At 37.8% G+C, this 25,313-nt stretch overlaps 3 protein-coding genes across 7 annotated transcripts; 1 reads left to right on the top strand and 2 right to left on the bottom strand.

The window, feature by feature from the left end:
* Positions 1-186: 186 nt before the first annotated feature.
* On the bottom strand, positions 187-15,230 carry LOC129872318 (proline-rich receptor-like protein kinase PERK12). 4 transcript variants are annotated; one of them, XM_055947263.1, is made up of 9 exons: positions 14,826-15,229; positions 13,053-13,188; positions 10,616-10,753; positions 9,898-10,026; positions 8,662-8,808; positions 8,311-8,451; positions 8,089-8,196; positions 907-1,016; positions 187-584 (listed from the first exon to the last, which is right to left on the bottom strand). In XM_055947263.1, the coding sequence occupies exons 1-9, from the start codon at positions 15,015-15,017 to the stop codon at positions 513-515; spliced, it is 1,173 nt and encodes a 390-aa protein (XP_055803238.1). In that variant the 5' UTR covers positions 15,018-15,229; the 3' UTR covers positions 187-512. The 4 variants fall into 4 exon arrangements, with proteins under 4 accessions (XP_055803238.1, XP_055803239.1, XP_055803241.1 ...); XM_055947264.1 differs by having other exon boundaries at positions 8,662-8,799; positions 14,826-15,227; XM_055947266.1 differs by having other exon boundaries at positions 13,053-13,175; positions 14,826-14,916.
* On the top strand, positions 1,923-7,865 carry LOC129872319 (uncharacterized). 2 transcript variants are annotated; one of them, XR_008762547.1, is made up of 2 exons: positions 1,923-1,999; positions 7,282-7,865. XR_008762547.1 is itself a non-coding variant. In XM_055947268.1 (2 exons), the coding sequence occupies exons 1-2, from the start codon at positions 1,942-1,944 to the stop codon at positions 7,505-7,507; spliced, it is 309 nt and encodes a 102-aa protein (XP_055803243.1). In that variant the 3' UTR covers positions 7,508-7,865. The 2 variants fall into 2 exon arrangements, 1 of the variants encoding a protein (XP_055803243.1); XM_055947268.1 differs by having other exon boundaries at positions 1,942-2,024.
* A 2,318-nt stretch (positions 15,231-17,548) lies between the features above and the next one.
* On the bottom strand, positions 17,549-25,011 carry LOC129872173 (DNA-directed RNA polymerase II subunit RPB2). Its single transcript, XM_055947057.1, has 19 exons — positions 24,566-25,011; positions 23,392-23,613; positions 23,005-23,295; positions 22,704-22,901; positions 22,469-22,533; positions 22,294-22,380; positions 22,054-22,174; positions 21,922-21,966; positions 21,698-21,835; positions 21,540-21,612; positions 21,054-21,130; positions 20,799-20,906; positions 20,556-20,672; positions 19,973-20,128; positions 19,742-19,846; positions 19,531-19,656; positions 19,369-19,446; positions 18,082-19,284; positions 17,549-17,934 (listed from the first exon to the last, which is right to left on the bottom strand). Exons 1-19 carry the CDS (start codon positions 24,806-24,808, stop codon positions 17,815-17,817), a joined length of 3,573 nt encoding a protein of 1,190 aa, XP_055803032.1. The 5' UTR covers positions 24,809-25,011; the 3' UTR covers positions 17,549-17,814.
* Positions 25,012-25,313: the final 302 nt, after the last annotated feature.

Genomic DNA, 25,313 nt, shown 5'->3' with positions numbered 1-25,313 from the left:
ATTCAACTGTGGTTAAACAGTAATCCTACATGTAAGAAAATATTACTAGTGTAAAAAGCACCTGATATTAAATTCAAAACAAATGTAAAAGATGGAGATAACATTACAAAATTAAGGAGTGCAATAAAGTCCTCGGTCCTCACTCTTATTTTACTGCATGTATCTCTTGGACGTGGACTGTGAAACTTAATGGACTAGAGAAACGCTTGAATAATAAATTGCACACTGGTTAACCAGGTTCGTGAGCTCGATGAGGCTAAACTAAACTTCCAAAACTAGTGTCACCAACATTCAGAAAATTTGACTCTATTCCAAATTGAACTTCTAAATAGAAAAGGATTGCTACAGATTTCTGATACGGAAAAAGTAGTAGTACAGATTTTACAAAGCAAAGGGAAATGCCAAAGCCATCGAAGCAAGCAGTACCCTGATGTCAGCCTCTATCTCAGAAGTTTCATATAAACAATTGCATCTACAAATGGATTCCACAAAATCAGATCGAGATAAACAAGCTAATGAACTTGGTAGGAAGGATGCCTTCTTCGAAGCTGTTGCACTGACAGAGGAGGTCGTCGGTTGTGGGCCTGTATGTGCAGGAGAATAGTTCAGATGCATAGATGTCTCAAAAGTTTAAGTTAGAATATAAAAATATACATGTGGTAGGAATTTCTAGCTTAAAATATAATATTAGTGTTGTCCGCAACATGCTAAAGGGCCATAATGCGTCGGATATCTCACATATATCCCACCTAAACATGTGATGCATGCTATCAAGTAACATAGGACTTTATTGACATTTCAGCTCCAGGCCAAGTTTTTCAAAAGGGAAATGTAGATACCCAAAAAAATGTCATATGATTAATTGATATGACTGCACAAGTATCTCTGAAGAAATGAAGTCCATACCCCAATTTTTGTCATGTGATGACAAGAGGAACATCTAACTGATGGCGCCCCATATTGATACATGAGCAGCACTGCACAACCCCCACACTTAACTTGTCCAACATCATGAGCTGCAGTGGTAACAATCAGAACCACATAAATTTGAAATAATAAGTTAAAAAATTTTCTCTAGAGAATGACCCCCCCCCCCCCTCCAACCAACAACATTGACACCAACTGGACCACCAAATCCACCAGATGGCAGCAGCCCAATGATAGAGTATGCACAGTACTAAACAAGCAACACAGTCTCAATAAAATATATGAACAAGAAGGAACCAACAGCAACAACATTGATGCTGACAACCAAGAAGCAATCCCACTAACGGAGGAAGATAAGCACAAAATATACATGCCATGGAGCCTTTCAGTCATAATCAAAGTGTACGGGAAAAAATTATTACACCCTAATCTAAAAAGTAAGTTAGTGGACATGTGGAAACTCACTGAACCACTAACTTTGATAGATCTGGGATGCGACTACCATATTGCTAAATTCACCCAAACACAAAGCTTGTACAAAGTACTTCATGAAGGTCCATGGTTTGTGGCTGGGTACTTCCTATCAGTCAAAAAGTCAGAACTAAATTTCGTTCCCCATCAGTCCACTGCAATTTGGGGGAGATTACCCCAACTTCCGACAGAATTCTATGACCAAGTCCTAGAAAAGGTCGGCAACAAATTGGGGGTGTTACTTAAAATAGACACATGCACCTCATCCACTTTGAGAGGAAGATACGCAAGGATATGTGTCCAGGTGCCGATTGAAATTCCGGTCAAGAACGAGGTGGTGATTGGAAGTCACAGGCAAAGAGTGATCTATGAGGGAGAGGGAATAATGTGTATTAGTTGCGGAAGAATAGGCCACACACAAAGGAACTGCACAAAAAACGTACCAACTCTCCCGAACAATCCCCAAGAAACTCCAATGACGGAAAAAATAGAAAATGACTGGCAGGTGGTATTCTTCCCTAAGAAGAAGAAACAGGTGCAACAATGGCCAACAAAGGCAGATCTAACCACAAGACACAAAGATCAAGCCACCACCTCCCAGGTAAAGGTCCACAATCCGCAACCAGGTAAGTTCCTCAACACCGCCATCTCCGACCAAGCACATGGAGATGGAGGAAATAAAAAATATAACAACAAAAAAAATAATAGTAAAATGAATTCGGAGATAGGGAGTGGGACGAAGGCCCCACAAACTCAACAACCCCTCAATGGCACACTAAATGCCCTTAATTCCCTCCCCCATAAAGCTGTTTTGACTGATAACAATCCAATCCAAGCGAGATTTGGAGAAATAAATGGAGTCCCAAATCTTAACTCTAGACATACCAGGGGGACCCAAAAAGAAATACTCTGTTGTTCCTCCGCAAATTCGCCGGCGAAAATTAAAAACAAAATGCACCAAAGCCCTTCCCGCACTGGAGAAAATAATCATAACGCTATGGCTGTTGATATGACTATGGAGGTCGCATCAACCAGCCATCTCATTACTCCTCCAAAAGCTAGCGAAACTCCATTAAAATCAATGGAAGTCAATGCCAAAGGAAACATTGAAACTGGAAATGGCAAACCATCCCCCCTCCTCTCAAACACACCAAAACCACCCACTGGTATCCACAACAGCACCACTACCACCAGACCACATCCCCCAATCATGGCTGGAACTAACACTACAATCCAAACAACTAACCCTTCAAGTCAAGATAGCAGGCCAACCAGTGACCTTGATCCTACAGGATCCGGCCTACTATGCTCAGATAATCAAGGAGGGCTTGGACCAAGCAATAAAAAATCTGGGACACCAAATATGGCAACAAACACTGTTGCAGACCTAGATGATGGGAAACATCAACACCTCCACAATGGAAGAGCTCAACACCTTGATAGGGCAAACTTTCCAAAGCCTTCCTTTCTTTCCTTCCCTCCCCTACCTAACAGGTATGGAGAGTCCAACATTCATCCCAAGAATCCCACAGGATTTCCTGAACAGGATGTACACACAAGGAAGAGACCAAGGACAAGAGGAGCCCTCACTCCTAGAGTTGCTAAGAAAAAGCAACCAGGAGCTGGAGGAAATCTTAGCAAGTCTTGGAGAACAAAATATGGCATCGCTTGTTTTAGAGAAGTTGTTCCTCAAAGAATTCGAGGAATCCAACAGCACAGTGATCATAGTCCATTGCCCAAGAACCTGGAACAGGTGCACTTTGAACCTGAGGCACAAAATGGAATCGATTCCATTGAACCCACTGTTGGAACCAACACAGGTACCCCGAATGGAGAAAGGGAAAGGCCTACAGGATCACCCATCCAACACACTGATAATGATGAAGTTCATCATATGGAACACCAGGGGGGCCAATAGCGCGAACTTCAAGCGCCAGTGTCAGTGTGAGGCCATGGTTAAGATGCACAGGCCCACCATGTTAGTGCTGCTAGAGACAAAAATGACTGAGCACAAACACCTGATTGAGCAGTTTAAGTTTGACTCTCAAATTCAACCAACTGCTAATCACCCTTCAGGTGGAATAGTGATCATGTGGAAGGAAGAAGCCCTCAAGCTGGACAACCTATCAGTGACCCCCCAAGGCATCCATGTCACTATTAAGGTACTCCTAAACAGCCATCCTTGGTTTTTTTCTGCTATCTATGCAAGACCTGACTTTAACACCAGAACCCAACTTTGGAATGATCTCTGTAATCTCTCCCACAATATAAAGGGAAGAATGGCTAATGGGAGGGGACTTCAATGAAGTTCTAAATGCTAGGGAAAATAAAGGGGGAAATAACATTAATAATGCTAGAACCAACCTCTTCTGGGACTACTTAAATAATTGTAGAATGGTAGACCTAGGGTACAAGGGACACAAGTTTACCTGGACTAACAAAAGGGACTGGAATAGGAGAAACCTCATCCTGGAAAGACTTGACAGGTGTGTTGCTAATGGCTCTTGGATAAAACTCTATCCCAATTCCACTGTAATACACCTCCCTAGGACAAAATCTGATCACTGTCCTCTCCTTGTCAACCTTAACAATTGTCCCATCAGTAAAGGTCCTAAACCTTTCAAGATGGAACCAATGTGGTGTAGTTTCCTTTATTTTATTATTAAACTTAAACAAATAATCCTTTGACTTTTAATGCCGAAACCTTGAAAGCAAGGTGCCTCTTCACCCATCCTTTAAGGACCTTGTCAAACTCTACTTTGACACTCTCAACAGACTCAACAATGCCATTGAGCTCTTCCAAAAAGCAGCATCCACTTGGAACAAGACAACCTTTGGAAATATTTTCATCAAAATGAAAAGAATCCTTGCAAGGCTTGATGGAATACAAAAATCCCTCAACTACCATCACAGTCCTTTCCTACAAGACCTAGAGACTGACCTTCTCAAGGAATATGAAGATCTCCTAAAAGCTGAGTATGACTTCTGGAAAACCAAGTCCAGGCTCAACTGGCTAAGTGATGGTGATGTCAACACTGGTTTCTTCCATACTTCTACCATTAATAGAAGGAGAAGAAACCAAATCCTTACCACTAAAGATGATGTGGGAAATGTTATTGAAGGACAAAAACACATCCAAAACCATATCACCCGTTTCTTCACTGGCCTCTACACCACTGAACTCCTCAGCTCTGGTAGGAGCCTTAGTCACAATGAGGCAAACCCCCACATTCTGTCTAATGATGTTTCCACCCCTCTAGACTCTGCCCTTAGAGACTCTGAGATCATCAAAGCACTCAAATCTTTCAAACCCCTGAAGGCACCTGGTCCTAATTGTCTTCATAACATGTTTTATCAGAATTACTGGGACATTGTTAAAGACAAAACCACTACTTTCTGCAAAGAGGTCTTTGACCAATCCCATATGCCCCCATGAACAACATAACTCTTGTCTGTCTCATACCAAAATGCCCCAACCCCCCTTCCATTAGGAGTTACAGACCAATTGGCCTTTGCAACACCAATTACAAACTTGTGACCAAAATCATTATCAATCGTATCTAGCCAATCCTCCCCTCAATCATAGGCCCCAGCCAAGCCAGCTTCTTAGCCAATAGGAGAGCCTCTGACAATGCCATCATTGTCCAAGAATACATCTCCCAGTTAGGGAAAATGAGAGGGAAAAGCTCCAATATTATCCTAAAGATAAACTTGGAAAAGGCCTTTGACAAATTGGAGTGGTCCTTCATTAGGGATACATTGAACTACTTTCAATTTCCCTACTAACCTCTCCAACCTCATCATGTCTTGTGTCAACAACTCCTCCATTGCCATCCTGATCAATGGTGGGAAGACTGACTATTTCCAATCCTCTAGAGGCATCAGACAAGGAGACCCTATGTTCCCCTAGCTCTTCATCATGTGTATGGAAAGACTCTCCAGAGACATAGAGGCTTCCACCAATGGGAAACTATAGACCCCTATCAAAACAACTCACAGGGGCCAAAAAAATTCCCATCTTTTCTTTGCTGATGACCTATGCCTATTTGCCAGAGCTGACGCTACTAACTGCACCACCATTCTCAACACCCTTCAAAACTTCTGCAACAAATCTGGCCAAAGGATCAACCACTCAAAATCCAGAGTTATCTTCTCCAAGAAATGCTCCAATGACACCAAAGTCATGTGTTCTAACATGCTCAACATTGCTCCTTCTGACTCCTTAGGAAAATACTTGGGGTTTCCCATCTTCAGCAAGAAACATAATAACTCTGACTTCCAATACATCATTGACAACATGAGAAAAAACTCACAGGCTGGAAGACCAAGTTCCTAAACCTAACTGGTAGGACTGTTCTCGCTAAAGCTGCACTAGGAAGCATCCCAGCTCATGTTATGCAGTACATCAAACTTCCCAATAGAATCACTGAAACCATCAATAAAGTCCAAAGAGATTCTGTCTGGGGAACTACTGCTGAGAAAAGGAAAATCCACTTGATCAACTAGAATCTCATCACTGAAAAGAAGTGCATGGGAGGACTGGGACTCCAAAAAAGTGAGATCAAGAATAGAGCAACCATTTCAAGTCTAGCTTGGAGAGTATTCCAAAACCCTACTAAGCTATGGGCTAAAATACTCCTCAACAAATACCATAAACCTAACAGAAACAATGCAAGAGGAAAGAAAGTGGCTTCTAGAACCTGGCATAATGTTCAAAATGGTTGGGTAGACAGCTCTTCAGCCACTAGATGGGTAGTCCACAAAAAAAACCAAGTCAATTTCCTGACTGATGCTTGGATTCCTCACTGCAACTCCATCCGCAAAGAGATTATTGGGCCAATTCTGGAAGAAGAGGAACACATCAAAATCAGTGATGTATACCAAAATGGAGAATGGAACCTAAACAATCTTTCCTTCACTCTCCCAAATGACATCCAGAATTACATCAAGGCCTACACCTTTCCCACTAATAGTGCCAAGCCAGACACTCTGATCTGGGGACTCACCAATGATGGAAAATTCTCCATAGGATCTGCCTATACTCGTATCAATAATATAGCAAAAGGGAAAAGGCCAGAGCCTAATGAGAAATTTAAATGGATTTGGAAGGCTAGCATCCCTAATAAGATCAGGACCTTCCTTTGGCTTCTATACCACTGCAGACTCCCCACAAACCACTCTCTTAATGGAAGAGGCCTTAACATCAACCCCAAATGTCAGGTTTGTGACCACTCTGAGGAGAATATCAACCACATCTTCTTCCTATGCCCCAATGCCAAAATATTTTGGGCTGATATTAAGCATAAACCACAGAAACATTAGCACTACCCAAATGAATGAGCGAAACTGGATTGATCTGTGGAATAATGCCAAAAGCACTCCTTTTAATGGTTGGCTGACATGGGACACCCTTGTGCCATATAGTCTCTGGAACATTTGGCTGACAAGGAACAATAACAACTTCAATTCCAAGATGGATGCCATAAATGTCCAAAACACCATCTCCCAAGCCATGGAATACCACTTTCTAGTGGCCAAAATGGAAGCAAAAGAGGGACAACAGATCACCATTCAGCTTAAAGGCAACCCCCCCATGAGAACTCTTTCAAACTTAATATAGATGGATCTGTTAGGAAAAATCCCGAACAAGGGGGACTAGGAGTTATTAGGAATCATAGAGGGCAATGGATAGGCGGATTCCTAGAACACACCCCCTACACAAATTCTGTTTGTGCTGAACTTCAAGCACTTAGAAGAGGCCTCCAAATGGCAATAGAACACTACTGCACACCCATTGAAATTAACACTGACTCAACTGATGTTATAAATATGCTAGAAAAAAAATCATAATTTGTTCTATGATAACTTAATTGTTGAGTTCAGGTACTTGATGATGAAGCTGGAAGTCGCAGATGCTTTGGCGAAGGAAGGGACAAAGAACACAGTTTTTGATGTACCCACTTTTTTGTTAATTCCTCCAGTGTCTGCCCAAAAGGTTGTACAAGCAGACACCCTAAGAACTACTTATGTTAGAACAATGAAAAATTGTAACAATATTTTCCAGGGTCGGGATGTGGCCCGAACTATTACTAACGGTACTCCTAACTAGTATGTTTATTTATATATAAAATGCATCATTTTGATAAAAAAAAAAACAATCAGAACCACACGAGTAAGCCCGTAGAAATGAGTCAACGGTTTTCAACCATTGAATTCTTCAGGATAGTAGAGAACAAGAAAGTGAAGAAAATGTTTATTTCCTATTCTCTCTCTATCCAATTATGAGAGGTCTGGTATGCCATTTCACAGTAGATACAAGACTTACAGTATCAGAAGGAAAAATCAGAATGAAAGTGCAACACACGGTTATGTTACATCAGTTGTTATTAAGGTAACTAAACATATTAATAACTGGCAGGGCGGTGATTTATTAAGTGCTGATCCCTGAATAAAAAGCATGGACGAAACTAACTGTTCATACTGTCAATTAGAAGCTGCTTTATATGTTATCTTTTCAACAATTTTGGCACGTGTCACGATTCAACACAACTTATATAGGGGGCAACCTACCAATGATAAATTTAAACAGCTATCAATATCTTCACTAGAATATATCTGATTTTGTGACAAGAAGGGGAAAATGTCAAGGACTGTAGGAATCCATTTTAGTATAAAAGAGGAAGCAGAAACCTTCTAGCACAAGATTGACAGTCTGGCAGCATGAACACTTCACCAATTTAGCCCCTTGTGGATAAGAAAGTAACTGTCGGCAACCACCACATACCATCTGACCCATTTCTGCATCATAACTTAATTACATAAAAGTATTTTGTTCAAAGCATCTCATATATAAACTGACTATATTGGATGAGATGAACTAAAAGTCTGTTACTCTCTTTGAAGAGAACTGACCGGCAGAAACTGTTGCAGCATGTGATGAGGATTGAGGCACTATAGATTTCATCTGTCGTAAATGTGACATTGATTGCTTTTCAATTTGGGGCCTTACCTCCTCATTCTTTGTGCCTTCTTGTTTGCTACCCATCTCCATTTCTGATTGGTGAACAGTTTAGTCAGTATCCCCCAAAATGTCCACAGAAAAAGTAAGTGTATTAAATGCACTAGTAGATCAAGAAACCCAAACAACGCAATAAGATTGAATTAATCTTATCTTGAACTCCTTGGCATGACACAGAGGTTCACTGATCTACTACCCATTATATATACTTGTCTGTTATTTTAAGGCATTGTAGCAGAGTTTACCAGAAGAAGCAACTGATGATGACGACTGAGGTGGTGGTGTAGGCGGTGATGAATGTCCAGTCATAGGAATGGATTCTGATCCCAATGGATGTCCTTCCTTTTCAACATCACAGTCCTGTTTGCTCGCCATTTCAACGTCTACAAAAGCTAATGTTAGCTAGTTACAAATCTTGAGGATACTGAATAAATAGAATATGTCCATTGCAAAATTAGCTCCAAACCCAGGTATACATCTCTTATATGGATTTGTCATATCAGCAGCTGCTAGCCACTTTGCTATCTACATGCACAACATCGGAATAAAAAATCTACATACCCAACTTTTATATATGTTCGAAACATCAGGATTCAGGCAATTGAATCAAATTGCTAACTCATACGCTAAGGTTAGAAGGGAGAAGTGGTCGAAGGTTAGCTCCCAAGGAACTAAATGTCAAATTTTGATACTGCCAATCTGGACTTTTAAAGAGATACAAGCCTTTAAGCTATGAACCCTAACATATTTAACTTAAAAACTTGTTTGATTAATGAGAACCTCTCATGTTTTATGCTTATAAATTATGGCTATACCAGGAAATACCTTAAATGCCAAAACCTCAAGGCTCTAACAGCTAGAATTTTTGCCACATATTAACCCCTAATTTGTCTTAATAGACAATAATTGAGTAATGAAACCGAGCCCATATAGAGCAGAATGGATATGGCACACTCGTATAGCCAACCCCACTAGTTGGGATTGAGCCGTACTGTTGTTTGTATTGTCCCTTGATTATTTTCATATCTTGAATATAGTTCATCACTAGTCATTGTTACGTGCTCAATGGAATTAATTTCTTCTCAGTTTGGCCCACCTTACTTCAATCACATCCCACCTGCAGTTTCAATCAACACAAAGACACTGGGTCATACCATCTCTCTTACCATACTGATCAACAAACATGAACTTACACTGACGGTCTGTTACATAAATGAGGATTGCTATTATGGACTAATTCAGATGCTGTAATTGACTGTATGGATATTCCCAGCAGTCTTTTGTAACTTTTGATTTTGGTACCTTCTTGGTACTTAGTCAATAAACCTTTACCTTATCAAAAAAAAAAATGTACTAATTCAGAAAAACACAAGCTTGCGTGTACATATGACAAGTAATTGAGACTAGTGTATTTTAGCACATACCAATTGAACTTGTAAACATGGACATTTCGAATCCGAGTAAAAAAAAAGAGCACTCACCAGCAAGACCTTGTGTCCCCGATGGTGGTGCAGATGTCTGTAGCGGCGGTAGTTGAGGGGTCAACTGCCATCCTGGCGGTGGACCATTATCTTCATCTTCAACGACTTCTTTCTTCTCCATTTCTATATCTGAAAGTCAGGAGGCTAATTCCGATGAACCAAATATAAAGAACTCATGCATCCTCAAATTCCTCATAATCTTACTGGGCAAGTGACAACTAGATAAAGCCAACATCTTAGCACACGTGAGAGCATCCATAACACAGAAGATACTAATGCTATCACAAGCCTTGCATAGAATTACTTTCAATTGATTAAATTAATTGTTTGACAAGAATAAGCTTTTATTATCTCTTGATTATTCTCTTATTTTGAATATAATAATTCATCACTTGTCTTTTTTACATGTTCTATGGATTAATTTCTTCTCAGTTCGGTCCACCTTACTTCAATCACATCCCACATGGAGTTTCAATCAACACAAAGACACTGGGGCATGTCATCTCTCTTACCATACTGATCAATAAACATGAACTTACACTGAAGGTCTGTTACATAGACGAGGCCTGATTGGTATTATGGACTAATTCAGAAACAATGAAAAATACAAGCATTCATGTACATATGGAAAGTAATTGAGATTCGTGTATTTTAGCATCTATCAATTGAACTTGTAAACATGGACACCTCGAATCTGAGTGAAAAGGGAAGGACTCACCTTCAAGAGAAGCTCCTTGTGTCCCTGATGGTGGTGTAGATGTTTGTAGCTGTGGTAGTTTAGGGGTCAACTTCCATCTTGGCGGTGGACCATTATCTTTATCTTCAACGACTTCTTCTTTCTTCTCCATTTCTATATCTGAAAGTCAGAATGCTAAATCTTATTAACCAAACAGATAAAGAAGACTCATTCATCCCCAAATTTCTCATAATCTTGCTCAAAAACTGGATGAAGCAATCATCTAAGCTCATTCACATAAGAGCATTCTTAATACATAAGATACTAATGTGGATCAAAAACCCTGCATAGTAATACTTTCAATTGGCTAAAGTAATTGTTTGGCAAGAATAAGCCAGTGAATTGCAAACCTTTCAGAGACATTACATAAGAACCAAAAAGAGCATATTATAGTAAGCTTATACTAATTTTTTTTATGGAGTTATCCCCTTCTACAGTGAGTCAACAGTGTAGTCTGCGTTAAAGCACATTGAAACCAAATAAGCAAGGAAAAGCACTGTCAGTATATACTTAAGTAACACCATGTCAAATGTGACAACTATTAGAATAGGAATAGGTATATACAATCCTACTTAGAGTAGGAATAGAAATAGGAATATTAATAGGAATAGAAATAGTAAAAGTATCCTATTGGTAAAGGATTGTATTGTAGTGTCTAACTGTCTATAAATAGGGTCTTTGTGCAATAAAGTATATACACAATTCAATAATATTTTTCCCCTATATTTCTCACATGGTATCAGAGCCTCTACGATCTTGGTAGAGAATCAAAGAGCTTCCGCTGCCAGCGGATGGCTTTTACCCATATATGCCGCCCGTCTGGCCAATGATTATATTAGCAAAATTCGGGGTCACAATGTATCTTTTTGGTGACTATTTTCTCATATGTAATTTGCATAGCATCGTGCATCTTTCCGAACTACTTTCTCATATCTAATTTGTGTAGCACCGTGCATCATTCCGGTGACTACTTTTTCATATCTTATTTGTATAGCACCGTGCCATTTTTTCGGTGACTACTTTTTCGTATCCGATTTGTGTAGCACCGTGCCATCTTTTCGGTGACTACTTTTTCATATCCGATTTGCGTAGCACCGTGCAATTTTTCTGGTGACTACTTTCTTATTTTCCAGTAAGGTCGTGCCATCATTCCAACCCTACCCATATAATTTCTCTTTTTCAATAGGGTCGTGCTATCAATCCGACCCTACCCATATAATTTCTATTTTTCAGTAGGGTCGTGTCATCATTCCGACCCTACCCATATAATTTGTTTTTTAGATTGTGACCACTTTCAGCCATCAAATATAATACGCCGACACATGATTATGTTCTTACCAGTTTTTCTGTGACTTTCTCGTTAAATGTCGACTCTTCTATTGATTCAAGGACGATCCATATATTTCATACCAGATTTTGAGCACTTTTCGACGATCGCTGCATTGTGAGGAAGTCTACATGGAGCAATCACCTGATTTTGTTGCTCAGGGGGGAATCTGGTAGTCTTGTATGTCGATTGTGTAAGTCACTCTATGGTCTGAACGGTCTTCTCAAACTTGGTTTAGGAAGTTCAACATTGCAACTCAGGAATTTATCACTTTGTGTTTTATCGACATTGCAATCAAGTATTTAATGAGAAGACCAAACACATTGAGATTGACTGATATTATGCATCAAATATAGTATTTCATGAGAAGACTAGGCACATTGAGATTGACTGTCAATTTTGTGAAGTCGAGTGATCAACTCGCAGATATCTCACCAACCCTTCATTGGTCCTCGTATTAATTACATTTGTAACAAGCTAGGGACATATAACTTGTATGCACTAGCTTGAGGGGGAGGGTTAGAATAGAAATAGGTATATACAATCCCACTTAGTGTAGGAATAGAAATAGTAAATAGTATCCTACTTGGTAAAGGATTGTATTGTAGTCTATAAATAGGGTCTTTGTGTAATAAAGTAGATACACAATTCAATAATATTTTTTCCTATATTTCTCACAACAATCAACAAGTACACAAGTGCAAAAGAAAGCTACATAAAATGGTAGCCAGTACGAATGAAGTTACAAGAGCCAAATAGTGGTCCCACATGATTATCTCTTTAAAAAAAAAAATACACAGTGTAATCCCACAAGTGGAGCCAAATAATGGTCCCACATAAAGGCATTAATCTAGTGGAGCTGAAAATTGTATTTAGTAGCAATTCTAATGTTTTTACTACTCCATTTCAAAAACTTTTGCAGGTTCAGAAAATATTTATGTCACTATGTATCAGATACAATAGGAAGATGTGACCTGGAAAAATAGGCAAAGAAAGATGGGTGTTTTGTTTGGTGCAAGGGGGAAAAGAGAGGGAGACAGCAAGAGAGGGGCCAGGGAAGAAAGTAATTTGACAGTAAAGCAAACGACTTACCACAAGTAACTGCTTCTATTGTTGGCAGTGAAGATGGCAATTTTTTCTGTGGGATTACAGTGTTCCACCCAGGTGGTGGACCATCTTCATCGTCTTCTGATTCGTGTCCTTTGCTCCCCATCTCTACATCAGTAGTCTGTTCACAAGTTACCTTTGTGTATCTGAAGAATCAACTAGTTTTGCATTCACTAACCAAAGTACTTCTGCATTAACTGGTTCCTCTTTTTTTTTCCCTTTCAATGTTTTAATGATAGTTATATATATTGCTATAGCCTCAAGTTCTAAGAATTTTCAACTCTTGAGAGCAATAAGTTCCATGATAGCTGACGAGAGCTAGGTGCTAGTGAAGAGTAGCATACAGTATTTCAATGTTCAAGAAAGGACAAGCAATCTATGCATTATTTTGATCATGTTAAGTGCAATTTCTTGTAGATTAGTCATTCTGCATACCTATTTGTGTAGATAATTTGCAAATGTGACTTCAGACACTTGTATGAAAATGATCCCTTCAAAATTAATTTCCATAATGCAACAAACAATGACAAGAGGTTCCATCAGAGTAAAGGTATAATTATTGTTCCATTTAAGAGAAAAAACGTCAATGAGTATCTCTCGAACACAAATTCAAAAATGATTTGACTGAAAATTATGTACCTTCAGAGGCACCTAACTTTAGAGCTTTAAGCTATTGATGACATTTTCCTTCATTTCCAAAAGAGTTGAATTTTATTTTATTTTTAAAAAAAATTCAGGTATGATTTAATCCTTCTTGATTTTTTTCAATAGACTGATAAATAGATTGTACACGTTTTATTATTATTGTTATTATTGATATTATTTTATTTTTGACCCCCCCCCCCCCGGAGCTCCCACCCTTTATGCTCCCTTGGTGACTCAAACCCACAACCTCACTCAGGGTGTTGCTCAGGGTGTTAAACTCAAAATTACAGGACTGTTGTTGGGACATGAAAAGAATAAGAAATACAGAAATAAAAAGGCAATGATAGAAATAAATAATCAAACGGCAAAAGTTAAAACAGAAAATTCAACCATGATATGCGTAGGAGTGCAGTGACCAGCCTGATGATTATATGAGTCTCTTCAATGTTCAAAAACTCCTCAAAATGATACATATCATGTCCTACACATTGCAAACTCTCCTTATGTGGGCTCGCCTATCACATTCCAAACCCACATAGAATAGGATGGTTATGCAAAATGATAGTTGATGCAAAAAATAATCATAACATGATGAATCCTCTAAAATGGTATAACTGACTCCAATTAGTATGGTATTCCAGCATAGTTGTTTGACCGATATGCAAATTGCATCAAGGCTTTGACAGATGAATGTACTTGACTACATGCCCCACTCATACATAATCAATAATGGTGGCATTCTTCAAACTGAAGTCATGAGCACAAAAACAGGTAATCCAGGGAAGCCAATAAAGATCAAATTCAACTATATAGGAAGTATTCAAACAAATCAAAGACAAACTCCCACAAAATTAACAATACAACTTTTAGGAAAATATTAGAGTTCTTTTCATGATTGACAAGTACTCCTATGGTATCAAGACTCAACCTTTCACTAATTTCCCATCTTTTGGCAGATGAATGTACTTCTCTACATACATCAACTTAAAGGAGACACCTTTGAAACTGAAAATCATCAACACAATACAAGGTAACTCTCAAGAAAGAAAAAATTGATACCCATTTTAGTGTTTTATGATTATACCCATTTTAGTGTTTTATGATTAATCTCACCTGGAGAAGATTCTGATTATTTTGCTGAGGAATTGAAGGCCAACCTGGAGGTGGGCCTTCATCATCATCTTCATCTATGACGACATTGGTGTTTTGCGATGGTACAGCTAAAGAGTCGAAACCAGGTGGTGGACCCTCATCTTCTTCTTCATCTACTTGATGATTTTCGATGTTGCTTCGCTTTTCTTCCATTCTTTTGCTCTCACTCAATCAAATAGCGACTTGGGTTTAAGGGATTTGCCGCTAATTTACATCTGCATATAGGTTTTCTTCATTGGCGTCTCCACAATATTTGTTACTAGAAAACTTCTCCGGGAGCAGTAGGTACGTGTAGCTCCGCACAATCCAGTAACATATTAAATATGGTGATATGATTTTTGATCAAATCTTCAGACCCTCTGAGCTATAAAATTAATTATTTTATCCTTAATATTACATGTTCTTAAAATAAGATTATTTTAGAGCCCGTTTGGATGGGCTTAAAAAAAGTAACTTTTATGTATGAAGTGTTTTTAGAACTTTGAAGTGCTGAAAGTTATTTTTATAAATAAGCAGTTGAGTGTTTGGATAAAAGTGCTTATGATGTGAATTTTAAGGTTAAAAGAATAAAAAAAGGTAGTTTGAGAATTTAGTTATAATATAAGAGATATAAAAGTAATTTCCATGGTCAAAGAAAATGACTTTAAGTATTTTGGACAAAAAAAGTTAGGAATCCTAACTTTTCATTTTTGACTGACTTTAAAAACTTTATGGCTTAAAGTCAACATTAGACAAACACGTTCAAAAGCTAAAAAGGAGCTTTAAGTTGGTTTTGACCAACTTAAAGCCAATCCAAACGGGCTCTTAGTCTTTGTTCTTGAATAAAGTACAATTTATTGGAAAGAAATAAAAATAACTCAGTAGTAAAAAATAATTTTTATTTATAATTTCTTAATGGATATAAAAAAGAAAAATATGACAACTAGTACGAGAGTAAAGGAGTAGTTGTTTTGTTAATATATAATACTAAAAATGGCCAAAAATATTTCTAAACTATAAGAAAATATTTTAAAATATTTTTCATCCACCTTTCGGTTTAAAAATATCCTTCTACTCATTTTTTTAGTCTAAAAATACCCTTCAATCCACCTATTCGGCTAACTTTAACCCTTGAATCTAACCATTCTCTTTTTATTTTTAATTTTTTACAAGTATTTATCATGTGTCATTTTTTTATTGGATGAAATAAAAATTCCACTTCCACAAAAAAAAATCATAATTTATCTAAGCCAAAAATAATATACCTCTTCAAGACCCCTCCCCCCTCAAGTTTTTTTTTAAAAGCTACATTTATAAACAAGACTAAGATTTTTTTTATCCGGTCAACCAAAAAAAATATTCGATTTTTTTTAGTTTTTGGCTTGATTTTTCTTTACCGTGTAATAGTACTGATTTTTTTACAATACGTATAAATAAAATAACTAAAAAAAATTAGTTATACATATAACTAAATTATTTTTTAGTTATTACAAAATAGTAAAAACAAATATTTTAAACTAAATTAGTTATTACAAGATAGTTAAAAATAAATAAATAATATTTTTCTATTATAAGATAGTTTTTAGATAGTTATTGTAAAACTATCTTGTAATAATACGTATAACTAAAAGATTTTTTAAATAAGTTTTTCAATCTTTTTTCATAATTTATCCAAACCAAAACAATACACAAGCTTGATGACCATAAAAAACTTTTTTTAAAAAAAGTATTTTTAAAATATTTTTCCCCATAATTTATTCAAATCAAAATAATATCCCTCTTCATGATCCCAAAACAAAGTTTATAAAAAAATAAGAAGAAAAAACTATAGCAATAAAAAACTATTAGATTTATTTAAAAAGAAATTGGGGTCTTGATGATGTATATTGTTTTTGGCTTAGATAAATTATGAAAAAATTTAGTGGAAGTGAATTTTTATTTCATCCAATAAGAAAATGACACATGATAAATATATTTAAAAAATAAAAATAAAAAGAGGGTTGTTAGTTTCAAGGGTTAAAGTTAGTCAAAAGGATGGATGGAAGGGTATTTTTAGACCAAAAAGATGAGTATAAAGGTATTTTTAGACCAAAAAGTGAATGGAGGATATTTTTAAACCTTTTCCTATAGTTCGAAAGTATTTTTGACCTTTTTTCGTATATAATATACTCATTTCTTCTAAGTTACAACCTCATAAAAACAAATTATTCAAAAAGATAAAGAGAATGAGATTAAGTTCCCTAATCTATTTTAACTTGTCCGTTCATGTGTGCTCGCGGCTTCAATATATTTGGCCATCCAATATAAATCGCAGTATGATTGTTTCCCATATTCCATTTTCATTCTTGATTAGTTATCATGGATGATAACATGGTTTTATCATATGATATAACTTATCTTGTTCATTGTTACTAATTGTAAATTAGACATACATTCATGTGCAGTCGTAAAAACATCTATGGACTCTAATTACAGGATTGTGAGCATTAAAAAGGGACCAGAAGCAAAATAGTAGTTAATACTGGCTTATTTTAAGCATTTTTGGAGGGTTTAGGTAAATTTTAAAAAATGCTTATCAGCACTTGTTGTTAAGCCAAAAACCCAAATTATGCTCTTCATTTCTCATTGTGAAAACTGAAAAGCTTCAACTCATTGAATTTGTCGCAAGACTAACGAAGAGCCTCTTACGGGAAAAGCAGAAGGTATGTCTCAAAGAGAAACTTCAGATATAAATGTTTACTTATATTTTACATGTGAAAATTACTCCATCCTTGAAATCACTGTACCTGAGGGATTCATAAGGGTGGCGTGTTCTCACTGGATATAAATGACACATGCTAACTACAACCATTCTAAAACCAATAAGAAGTAGAGATCCTCATATTGTGGATGCAAAACTGACTACTGGTAAAGTAGGACCTTCAATCTATAAGATAGGCAACTTTTTCCTCAGTATGGACAACAAAATTAATCAAGCGCCTTTCTTCTTTTGATCTTTGGCTAGCTTGACATCCTTTGTAAGCATTCTTGGAGCTATAGCCATAGCCATTAGCTCCTGGAAAAGCAATTTGCATGCATAGGGAATGTGAACCTGCACCAACAGAAGGCGATCTTGAGCATTAAGACCACAGAAAAGAACTACTATTTGACATGTGAGGTGTAAACTGTAAAGAGCATCCCTGACCCAGTGTCGCATATGTATATTCACAAAAGTAGGGGCGGAAGAGAAAACGTTTACCTGGACGATATCAGTTTTGTTCTTGCAGCCTCTGCATTCAAAAGAATTCTTCTTGAGGTTTGCAATGGCTATCAGCCCACAGCGCTCACAAACATGAACTCTGTATGCATCGCTTTGGTCAAACAACCGCTCTTTGAGAAAATGAGCGGCGCCGTGAGCAATCATACAATCTCGCTCCATCTCTCCAAAACGAAGACCACCATCACGTGACCGGCCTTCCGCAGGCTGCCTTGTGAGGATTTGCACAGGGCCTCTGCCTCTAGAATGAATCTTGTCATCAACCATGTGCTTCAGTCGCTGGTAGTATGTGGGACCAAGGAAAATCATTGCACTAAGCCGCCGCCCAGTATGACCATTGTACATGGTCTCAAAACCACGCATCTGGTAACCACATTTATGCAGAGCTTTGCTGATATTATCCACAGTAACATCTGTGAAGGGAGTGGCATCACCTTCTTTTCCCATGTGTGCGGCAACCTTCCCCATAATACATTCAATCAGCTGACCGATAGTCATTCGAGATGGAATAGCATGAGGATTCACAATAATATCAGGAGTAATGCCTTCCACGGTCCATGGCATATCTTCTTGTGTATATGTCATGCCGACTGTTCCCTTCTGACCATGTCTACTGCTAAACTTGTCCCCAATTTGAGGAATACGGACAGATCTGACCCTCACTTTAACAAATCTGAGCCCATCAGCATTTGTTGTTAATAGAACCTGATCCACCATTCCAGTTTCACTATGGCGGAGACTGGTACTGTGATCTTTCCTCGTATAGCGAGAGGCTTGCCCTTGCGCATCATCTTGAGAAATGGGAGTTGTCTTCCCAATGATAACATCCTCACCAGAAACTCTAGTTCCTGGAGGGGCAAGACCATCGTCATCCAACTTATCATAAGAACCATGCCGCATACCCATAGTAGTAGCTCTATCAGGACGTCCAAAGTCCTCCTTGACCAATGTCCCCATCTTTTTCTCCTCATCCCTGTATGAACGGAAAAATAGAGATCGAAAAAATCCACGATCAATTGATGACTGATTCATAATGACAGAATCCTCTTGATTGTATCCAGAATAGCAGGAGATGGCAACAATTGCATTGATGCCGGCAGGTAGTTGCCTAAAATGCAAGTGTTCCATGGCTCGTGTTGTGACAAGAGGCTTCTGAGGATAATAAAGCACATAGGCCAATGTGTCCTGGCAGAAGAAAAAATTGTCAACTTGACATATGAAACAAAAACCTCCCAAATATTATGGAGAGAAATAAGTAGAGCTACCTACCATCCGAAATTGGTAGTTGGTGACATAAATTCCCATGGCTTGCTTACCCATAGCTGACTGATAAGTATTACGGGGAGACTGATAAAACAACAAATAAGCACAGAAGATTAGAAGATCAGAGGCAACTTTGACAAAAAAAGTCACAACCAAAGCATGACTCACCTGATTATGATCAGGAAACGGAATAATTGATGCACAAACACCCAATATTAGCGATGGGTGAATTTCGCAATGAGTATAGGTATCAGAATAAGCATCTCCAGGATTAAGGCGTGCTTGCACAAGATCCTGGAAACATTAACATATAGTTTCAGTATCTCAGCATAAATCATCAGAAACTGTTGGAATAGGAAGACCTCTGTCAACTTCTCACATTTATAGTCATGCTAATCATCGTTGTTTCTTCCTCTTCAGTGTCAATGTACTCGATGTATCCCTTAGCCACCAGATCGTGCCAGCCACCCTCTTCAGGTGATTCCTGAAAAAAGGACAGTGAATATGTAAGTACCTGAAGCAGAGAGAAGTTCAAACTTCCAAGCTAACTTGAGTGTGATCAAAGCAACAAAAGAAAGCAAGGAAGGGGGCAATGGAGCCATTAGCATACCCGTTGTTGCAATGTTTGAATATCTTTCTTCTTGATCAGCAACCTTTGCTTTTCTACAATAAATAATGGACGACTGCACCTACCATAGTCGGTATAAATTCGAAGTTCTTTCAAACGGATATCACGAACAACTCCAACCTCAGTATTGACGTCAACCTGCATAAATCAGAAACAAAGGCACTTATGCAAAATGACCAAAGAAAATGTAGTGATAATATTTACAAGACCACGAGTGTTTAAGAGGGTGCCTAGGGGGTGAGACCAGAGAACTCAGCAGAAGCAATTAAACAATGTCAGCTTGTAAGGTAGAATAACCGTGCAGTAGTACATTTCCAAGATCTCTGTAATATCGAAATACATACTTTCAACTCATGTTTAAAATGATTGGACGGGAGCATTGCTAAAATGTAAAACAAATCAAAGATATGTAGAACGGACATCATATGGATGTTTTCAAGATTACTATGTAATTATTTTTTATCAATAGATTACTGTGTAATTAAATGGCTTTTATCATCCTCCACCATATGCAATACTGCACAAGTAATGTCATCCACTCAAAATTAGTGTAGATTGTTCTTACCCGTCTCCTAAGTCGTCTCAATGTCCTCACCAACATATCAGGATCACGATGAATTCCCACCCAGGTACCATTGACAAAGATCTTTGTAGCCTGTGGAATAACGGCAGGAGAAATTTCCTAGATTTACAGGAAAAGCAATGGTGAGCCAAGGAAGACCATATCATCATCACTTAATATAGTCAAGAAAATGCAGCCTAATTAAGCTGAACCACAAACATCCTGACACACTGAGATATTGCTCACCTCAAAGTTCTCAGTACCCCACTCTTCCAAAAACTCCAAAATTGGATATGCTGCTGAACCAACTGTTATATAAACCATTAAAGCTAGATTCTTCACCAGCCCACATGCCTAATTAGATCACAAGGATAAATCAGTCTCCAAAGAATCTTATTCCTATTTGCATTTTATATGGATTATTTGGGGTGGGAAAAGGGGAGCGGCTGCTCTAGCCACATCCTGGCATAACAGAATCTGCACGGGAGAGGTGTCACTTACTTGACCCTCTGGTGTTTCGGCAGGACACATCATTCCCCATTGTGAATTATGCAATTGCCTAGGTTTGGCCAGTTTCCCTGGTAAACAAACATATAAAATCTAAGTAACCAAAAAAAAAAAGCTGAACTAGAAATAACTAACTACATATAAAATTGACCGGACTAAGATTCCATGTTAATGAACATAGAGGGGTGGGTAGAGTGGCGTTGGGCTCTGTTTACCAACAACCCGGAACTCAACACTTGATTATTTCCAAATAAACCCACTACTGGTCCCAAGTCCCTTACACCCTATTGTAACTTCTCCATTTTCTTTGGTGTGTTCTTTGAAAGATTAATGGGACGTGATTTAGCCGAACCCCTACTAGTATGAGATTAGGTCACAAATGATTGATCAAGAGGGAAGCGAACTACATCAAAATACTATCAGAAAGTAGAACCACATATTTCATAAGCAAAACGGTGGTATAGAGGAAAAGTCAATTACCTTCTCGTCCTATAGGGGAATTCAACCTTCGCAAGTGAGACAAAGTAGAGGCATAAGTCAGACGATTCAGCACCTGGAACATACCAACAAACAAAATTATTTATCCAAGGAGAAAGTCGATCAAATACTGCTATCAACCAACTAAATAGCTAGCTGACCTGCGAAACACCAGCTCTTGTACCCGCTGCATTAGCTTGCCCCCAGTTTCCAGTAGCAAGAGAGTATTTCAGCCCACTGGTAATGGTCTTGGCTTTGATTGCAAATTGAAGATTTACATCTTTTCCATTGTCAACACACTGAACGACCCATAAACAATAAGAACAGTCCGCACAAACAAAATACTCACTCAATGACGCCGTAAACAAAAGGTCTGTGCATTTACCTTTTGCACATAGCCTCTAACATCCCTTGTCAACTTTCTAAAGAGCTGCATCAAAAGACGGAACCCAAGAAACAGAGATAAGAAACGATGTGCATGACAGTGTAAAACAAATGATGTATAAGAACAACCTACCATCCGAAACAGCCCACCAAGCAAAGGACCAGCAAGATCCAGTCTCTTATTTCCATAATGATCCCTATCATCCTCAGCCCTTCGACCAAGCGCACATAACAGAAGCCGGTGGATGATATACCTGAAATGAGTAGGTTCAAGATCCTGAGAAATACGTCCACTACTATCTAAAATGAAGGGGAAAATAACTAATGCATCATTTCTTTAAACATATGGTTATACAGAAAAAGGATGCCCTACCCAAAATAATAAGCTTTCTTTGTTTCACAATACTCTCCAATCCCAACATGAGGAAGCATTTCTTTCTGAAGAATTTCTTTGGCATACCTACAAAATATTGATTGAGAGCATTTATTCACATGCATCAAAAAATCACAAGAATAGCTAGATGTTTAAGCAACTTCAGTACACATACTTTATCCTCTTTTCCCTTGTAACACCAACTGTAGCCCCTCTTTTCCCGATGTAGTCAAGAGCAACCTAACCAAATCACATAATTAAGGAATGAACTCAAAGAAGAAAACAACATCGAACAACAATAGGGAGAATCAAGATAGCCCATCATCAAATAAGCTTTCTATTTTAGCAACATCATCAAATAAACGAAAGAGCTTGGAGTCAGTTGGAAGAACCTCAAGCACCAATCGTACCTGTTGGTTTTGTATAACAAAAGCTTCTTCCAATGACGGACGTAACAACTCCATCATTTGAGTATCATTGAAATCATAACAAATATGTTCCAATATATCCTTATCAGCAACAAAACCTAGAGCTCGAAACACAATAATAATAGGAATCTCTGTACGGATATATGGAAGTGTCGCACGAATGTATTGGCCCGAGGAACCCTGGAGTATAACAAGCAACAGAGAACAATTGCATATATAAGTTCAATGAATTGAAACAAACAACAATTACAGAGGAATGAAATTGCTTGTCCCAGCCCATTACCCCTTTCGCACTAGTCCTTGAGAGCATCCGCACGAACATAGTACTTGGCGGGCGGTTTTGAGATTCTGCCATCGACCTGACTTCCGCAACGAAGGCATATTTGTTAGGTTGCCTCTTCTTAAAGACGTACACATGGTTCGTGCTCATCTTCTCCTGAGCAATAAGGACCTTTTCACTTCCATTTATAATGAAATACCCGCCTTGATCTAACGGACATTCTCCAAGCTCCGTTAGATCTTTCTCAGAATTTTGATATAATGTGCAGTAACTTGACCGCAGCATAATAGGAACCTGCAAGTGAAGATGGAACCAAGTTTGATCATCAAAAACAATTTCAACAAACCTCTTGGCATTTCAAATATGGATCCAAAGCTACAGTATATTCACCTTCCCAATAAAGACTTTAGTGAAGTCCTGAGTTTCAGTAACTTCTTCACCATCATGCCCTTTCTTGATGACTCGTTTTGTAACATCGACGTACAAAGGAGCAGAATATGTCAGATTCCTCAACCTTGCAGCCTTTGGAAATAAGGTAGCAGTTTCACCATCTGACTCTGTCATCATTGGCTTACTCAAATAAATCTGACCAAAATTAATTTTGTAGATAGTCTGCACAAAAAGAATGATTAATAAAGTCAAACTGTAGTCTTTGTATAAAATCTTTGGCATAAGAGATAGAACTGTACAATACATGGTTTGAACAGACTTATTTCTTTATTAGCAGAGGATATATTGCATTTAGGTTAAAGATCATAACTTTCACCACCATTGTATGCAATTAGCTAATACAGGCTGTACCTTATATCAACCAGGAAAACATTCACTCAGTATCAAAAAGTCAAGAGTTAAGGAACCACATCCGACCAAGTACAATAAGCTTCATTGGATAATGTTTAATGATTCTGTAGTCGAATAGAATTTAACCTGGGTGAAATGGAATATTTATCCCACTAAAACATAACACAACCTATATCTTGGACAAATGCCACGTCAAATACTTGTCCATCATTGTTAGAAAGAATGCAATAGTTCATTCCTCAAAATTCAACTGCAACTAGCCTCACCAAGTTCAAATTTAATACCACAATCAGCCTTGATAAAGACTTTAAACTTCCTGCAAAATAAATGCTTTCCTATGTCTAACTTATTTCAACAAACCCCCAAAACCCCTAATCCCTTATTGAGCTGAACCACCACTCTCATAATCCAATTAAACAGCAGTGGTTAGAACAGCTTGTAAAATCCAAACATGTTCTTCTACTCCAGTGGCCCAACTGTTTTTCATGTTCTTTCGTAGATTGGTTAGTCCTCTACCTAGTATATCTTTTTCCAATTTCGATCAGTTAATTCAACAAATACTTCCTCCAGGAAAACCCTAGCAAAAACCTATCGCCTAATTGAACTGAACCAACAGACAATTCCAGCAAACATATATCGTCAATCCAAAATAAAACAACACAAAACCCCTCTCCTCATAGACTACTTCCACTCCATTTACTGTTAAACCCTTGTATTACTCAGTTCAAAATTGTTCAAAGAATTCCCAAATTGGAATACGGACCTCAGCAAAGTCAGATTGGTGACCAGGGTTATGCTGTGACTCAGGTCGGATCTCTATATCAGCAGATTCATCAACAATTTCTTGCATCGTGTTCTGAATAAACTCATCAAAGGAATCGAGTTGCTGACGAACAAGACCCTTCTCTTCAAAGTAAGCACTAATCACAGCCCAAGCATCTTCTTGAGTTATCTCCTCTTCATCATCAACATTGTATTGCAATTCATATTCTTCATCCGTATCCATTCTGATTCAACAATCTTTTCTCCCTTTTTTAGTGCAAATTTGAGTTCTTTTTCTTTTTTTTTAACAGTTCAAATGGATTCAAGATCCCAAGAAAATTGGAACCCAGATCTTGTTTGCTTAGTTTAAGTAAGATATCTTCTGGTTCAGAGACTAATTTTCTCACCTAGTCCAAAGGGGGAAGAGAGGCAAGAGAAGGAGGAATGAGCGGAAGCAGTGCTTTTATAGTTACTCTTTAGTACTTGAAGGAGAAATAGGTCAAACCGTGATAGGTAGTTTTTTCTTTTTTCTTTTTTCTCTATAAAAAAATCGCAAATTCTATCATTATCTCATAAAAAATAAAAAAACTATTTCTAAAAAATTCTTAGCTCAAATATGTCAAACATCTCAATAAAAACATATTTAAATGGTTGTGTATATAGAAGTTGTACATATTTATCGAATGGTTTAAACAAAAAATTGAATGCAAAATGAAAAATTTAAACAATATTGAAATGTTAGTTCTTGA

This window comes from Solanum dulcamara, chromosome 11, assembly GCF_947179165.1.
Source record: "Solanum dulcamara chromosome 11, daSolDulc1.2, whole genome shotgun sequence".
In the NCBI taxonomy this organism is placed as follows: domain Eukaryota; kingdom Viridiplantae; phylum Streptophyta; class Magnoliopsida; order Solanales; family Solanaceae; genus Solanum; species Solanum dulcamara.
The sequence above is the reverse complement of the archived record's forward strand: the minus strand, read 5'-3'. Positions and strand labels throughout refer to the sequence as shown.